The 5,441-nt window shown below is 52.8% G+C and overlaps 1 protein-coding gene across 1 annotated transcript in view; it reads right to left on the reverse strand.

Moving 5' to 3' along the window:
• LOC105853984 (zinc finger protein 318-like) overlaps positions 1-1,388 on the reverse strand; it is a 13,593-nt gene extending 12,205 nt beyond the window's left edge. Inside the window, exon 1 of the mRNA XM_012728578.1 lies at positions 810-1,388. Within this exon, the coding sequence (XP_012584032.1) occupies positions 810-1,388 (579 nt within the window). The remainder of the gene's footprint in view (positions 1-809) is intronic.
• Between the last annotated feature and the right edge of the window lie 4,053 nt (positions 1,389-5,441).

The raw sequence follows: 5,441 nt of genomic DNA on the forward strand, positions 1-5,441 counted from the left end.
GACACATTTCAAACGCCACACCCTGCCCCGAACCGCTATCAGACTCGTCATTAAGCGAGGTATCAGGTCTAAAGTCAACGTCTGAACCTCCTGCTCTGTCCCTCCAGCAGGGAAGCAGACATCAATCTCATCGCCTCTTGTGGGGCGCCTGGCAGACCCTAGTGGAAGCACGGCTGCACCCCTTCCAAGCTCTGTGACTTGGACCTCTCAGCTGTTCCGTGAAAGCGTTACCTGGGGCTGAGTGTGCACCCAGAATGTGCTGGGAACGGAGCGCTGACTGCCGCCGTGCCTCCACCAGAGTCGCCGTTACCATGACCCGGCGTGACCAGCGCTTCGGGGACGCGGCCAGGGCGCAGTCCAGACACCTACCCCGAACCGGAACGGCCGGCGCAGCCCCGGTCCACAAAGCGGCTGAGACGCAGGGGGGGCCCGGCCCAAGCCAGGGGGAGGGAGACCTCGACTCTGAGGAAACGTCACCCCGAGAAAGTACGGGCCCACGCACAGTTTGGATGAAATGGCCCCGCAAACTTTCCCACACGCGTCCCTCAACCGACACAGCCCACTCCCGGGAGCCGCACAGCCCGCCCAGGCCGCCGGGCGGTTCCGAGTCCGTTACTCGCCGGGAAGGCTCCCGAGGGGGCGGGCGGCTCCAGTCCCAGGCGACGTCTGGGGGCCGAGGGGCGGCGGGTCCGCTCCTGGGGGCCTTGGCCTGAAGGCCTGGGGGCGCCCGGCCGCGGGCGCCTCCGGAGGCGGGAACCCGGGGCGAGGGGGCTGGAGGAAGGGGGCAGCCGGGGGCGAGGGTGGATTACCTCGCTGCCAAGGTCTCCAGGAATATCTCCGCAGAGATACCGGGCGAAGTCGCCGCGGGACACACCACGCCTGCGGCCGCGGAAACCCGCCCGTCCAGGCGGCGGGGGGTATAATCTCCTCCGCGATGGCGGGGGCCAAAAATCGAAAGCAGCCCATGGCGGGGACAAGGATCTGACGACCCGGCAAGCCCGCGGCCGAGCTGACGAAGCCCGGCGTCCGCGGTACCCTGCTCGCGAGCGGGAGCGGCGGGGCCGGCGACTCCCTCTCCGCGGCTCAGGGCGGTTACTGCAGTCGGAGCTTGGGTCGCGCCTGCGATGCTCCAGCTGGTAAGTGTCTCCGCCATCAGTGGCCTCGGCTGCAGATGCACCCCGCGGGCGCCGCGGCCGCTCGCCCATAGGACGTCTCCGCAGCCCGCACCACGGCCGCCATGGCCTCCACGGCCCGGTGTCCGCGCGCGACCCGCGCATGTCATACTCTCTCTTCTCTTCAGCTCTACTTCGATCCTTGCCCTGGCGACAGCGGGTGGCGGTTGGCGCGCTGGAGCACGCGTCCGGCACACCCCTCTTGCTCTGAGGCATCACGCTTCTCCACTCCACTCGCCGCCACCGGAGGAGGAGCGACCAGGACTGGCAAACCGCGCGAATGCGAAAGCCCACGAGTCTGCTCCGCACGCCCCGCCCCAAAAGGGCCAGGCCTTGTCCTTTGCCCCGCCCCTTTGCATGCCCCCTACGACCACGTGACGCAGAGGACCCCTGCGGAGGGTGGCTTGGGACCCAAAGGAAAGGGATTTCCCTGGGCTATGCTGTCTCAGGTCGTAGCGCTCTAAGCCTCCTAACGCCGACTCTCTAGGACGTAGGAGTCTCTTTGCCCTTTCCCTGTCCGCTGATGCTGTTAATTTACATGAGGACAATAAATGCCTATAAATTACCTCTCGGAGATTATGCCCATTGACAAGACGACCCATGCGGTCCTTGTCTGGCCCTACTGAAGCCTCAAGACTACCAACCAACAGACCCAAGTGATGGAGGAGGGAATGCAGGGGGAGGCATCACTAGATTGATTGACACAAGGGGGAAGAGGTAGAAGGGGCTAACATAGCAATTAACACAGTCGTTAAAATGAAGATCCTTGACACAGCCAGAAAATCAAGGTCCTTAGATGCCTATGCCTGGAGGCCCAAGCAGATAACAGACTGCTGGGGGCTGTGTCTAAAGCTCAGACCCAAAAGATAGGACGGGGAGATGAAGCTCTTTAGGGAAGCTCTGGTCCTTTCAGATTCTATTCAAAATCAACAAGGGAGTGATTTTGGGAGTGAGCCCCTCCCAAAGAGAAGCTCTCTATATCAGTACAGTCTCTCCACCAGCACGGGGCAGCCGCTCCTCTGCCCTCCTGTGCCTATGCAGGTGCTTCTTCCCACGTCTCTCCCTCTGCAGGGCAGCAGCCTCCTGCCTGCCCATGACCTGTTCATGCCCGGCCTCTCTGCACTGACCTCCCTCAGCGGAGGCCGCTCTCCTAAGGCCGCTGCCTGCAGCCATGCAGGCCTCTCTCTGCAAACCTGTCCTTTGGGGGGCAGCTCTTCCTGCCCACTTGCATTTATATAAGTGTCTTTTCCTCTCCTGTCTCTTTCTAATAAACTTCCTCTTTAAATTTAACTGAGTCTCTGTCTTATGAAGAATCTCGCTGTGTGCCACTGAAATGGGAGCTCTGGTGAAACCTTTCCCAAAGTGGACCAAGGACCCCGAACTCAAAAAACAGCATCAGATCCACCTGATCTGCTCCCCACTCTGTCTCTGGTGAGTCCTTTCACTTCCCTCTGTATTTGGCCTGTACCCCAGTTCTTGTATGCATAAATAAATATATCTTTTATTTTTATTTCTTAAAATTTTAAAAAAGATTTATTTATGTATTCATCTGCTAGCCAGAAATACAGAACTGGGGTATGTTTTGTCCCAACTTCTGTGACCTGCTGCAAGAAAGGAAGGCGGGAGGCAGAAAGGCTGAGAAAGCAGAGTTTATTGCTCCCGGACAGCAGCTGAGATGGAGCCCCCAGGGTGGGGTCCGCAGCTACTGCCAACTCAATAAGGGGCAAGGGTCTCTTATATAGATTCTAAACTCAGATTCCAAAGGGGTGACTCGTTGCTGTGTCCTTGACGTGAGGCCCAGTTCGCTGTCAACTTCAGCTAGTCCCATCCAGGATCTCAAGGTCAGTTTACTACCACTTTATCAAGCTTGGATGCAAGGCTCAATTCTTTACTGCCCTAATTCAGTCCTTGTCAGTAAATTTTTGGTCACTCCCAACAGGGTACAGGCCAGAGGTGTGTGAAGGGTGAGAGGATTCACCAGAGAGAGTGGAGGACAGAACAAGAAGATATACTGAAATACAATGCTGAGGAGAGCAGAACTGGACAGGAGGTCTGCCATGCCATGTGGGTCCGCTCTCTGGCTGGGGATTGAACTCATGCTGTAGTAGCTGCAATAGCTTCATAGTGCTGTGCTTTAACCCACAGTGCTACCACGGAGGGCCCCAATATATCTTTTTTTTTTTTTAAAGGAAATATATGTTTAGATTTCATCTCCACTTGCTGGCTCACAGCTTCCAAATCACTTGGAATTTCCTGATCCATTAGAGTCTAGGGAATAATATTTGTCTCTTTACTCCCCTAAACCCGTGGAATTTCAGGAGTAAAAAGAGTCAAGGGGGCATCTTTTGTCATACTATTTGGTTTCTCTTCCAAAGAAAGCTTCAGAGCCCTAAAAGTTTAAATGGATGCATTGTTATTCTGAATGGGTTTATGTTAATGATGCTAGCTTTGGGGAAACAATGAGGAGAGGGCTGATTGCTAGGGAAAACAGGATGTGAAAGGATGGTTCCATTCCCAGATGTCCTAGTAGAGGAGAGAGATGACTTTGAGCTCAATTGCCAGTGGTCAGTTGTGACTGAAGTGGCAGAGATGGATGGCAAAAGTCCACTGCCAATTTCACCAACTGGCAAAACCCAATTGCAATCACAGTTGCCACATCCCTGTGGTCAACAGACTAGAACAAAGCTCTCTGTTAAGACCACAGGTTAGGGAATTGTGGGTCACCTCTTGCCCCTGCATGAAATAGTCTGCATTACTTTTATCAGGATCCCCACTGGAGGCGCTAAAATATCCTGGAGTAGTATATTCTGAATATATCCAGGCGAATACCAGAAAATCACCATGGTGCAGACTCACAAATATCACTTGATTGGAAGCGGGACCACCAACCAAAAAAGATGGTCACACAGATGGTGGTATCACACAGGTGACCAGATAGGGGACAAGATTGTGCAGCCATTCTCCTTGCTTAAAAACCCAAGTTAAATCCCAGAGGGGGAGTTGCTTCTTTCAGAGCTGTCTCCCCGGAACTTTGTCTTGCCCTTTTGCTTTCAGTGAGCTACATTGCTCCCATTGACAGTGTCTCAAGTAACCATTGTATTCTTCAGTAACATACTGCAGGCCCCACTAATAATGCAGTGATTAATCAGTTGTGGCAGTGTTATGAAACCTATAAAAGTCTGAAAAGAAAGTTGGGAGAGCATCCAGCTTGGGGGAACAAGAGCACTTGCATGTACCACTTTGCCATACATACCCCAGACTCTGGAGCACAGATGCTCCTTTATTCCTAACCTGGTCCTTTTGTAACAGGGTGGTCCCCAGGAAAAGGGGAGGTTCCAAGTTCCCTGTCCCACCAAAAGAAGGGTAGCGCTAAGCAAGGGGAAGAAAAATCTGGAGAGGAAACTGAAGAAAAAGGAAGCAGGACAGAGAGCCTCTGTCCACACCAGTTCTACCCAGTCTCACCCCAGGACAGGGAGGACTTTGGGCTCATTTATAATCCAATCTTAGTGTATGATTGGGAATTGGTGCTAAATGCAAAGGTCTGTTGGCATGAGAAACCATAGTGATTTGGGGGACTACACAGAAGGCCACTGTGGCTGGAGGGCAGAGAGAAATAAGGAAAATAATTGTTAACAGGTACAGGTTTCATGAACTCCGCCCCTACTCCAGATACTGGAACTCCAAATCCCATCAGTACCAAGAAGAAGCATGCCTGGACGTGAAGGCGGAGCTGAGCAGCCAGTTGGGATAGAACCGGTCATGTGAGCTCTGGGGGCGACCTGGTGGTTCGCAGCCGATCGTTTTTGGCGCTCAATTTCAGCGTGATGGTGGAGTCCAAGTCAGCAGAACTGGTAGGACATCCTAGTTAACCTGTGTTTCTCTCCCTCTTTCCCTGGGTTATTCCTTTACCTTTCTCCTTATAAATAAATTCATTATTTAACCTTTGAGTGTGTCCATAAAACGATTGAATTGTAAGCGCACGAGTGAAGACCCACAAACAGGCAACCCAATTCACATTGGGGTACCCTGTAACATAGTGAGAAATGGAACTCAAAAGGAAGCTAAGGTTGACTATCCACTATAATATGTTTCTAACATGCAGTTGTGTTCATGTCCGTGCATGCACATACTGTACTTGACTGAACTATTTAATTATGTTAGGGTTTTTTTTTTTTCTATGTTAGGCTTTTTTTTTTTTAAGATTTATTTATGCATACTTGGATGGAGCTGGAAAAGATCATGCTTAGGGAGATAAGCCAGAAAGAGAAA

Source organism: Condylura cristata, unplaced genomic scaffold (genome assembly GCF_000260355.1).
Source record: "Condylura cristata isolate star-nosed mole 26May11 unplaced genomic scaffold, ConCri1.0 scaffold00001, whole genome shotgun sequence".
Taxonomy (NCBI): Eukaryota; Metazoa; Chordata; class Mammalia; order Eulipotyphla; family Talpidae; genus Condylura; species Condylura cristata.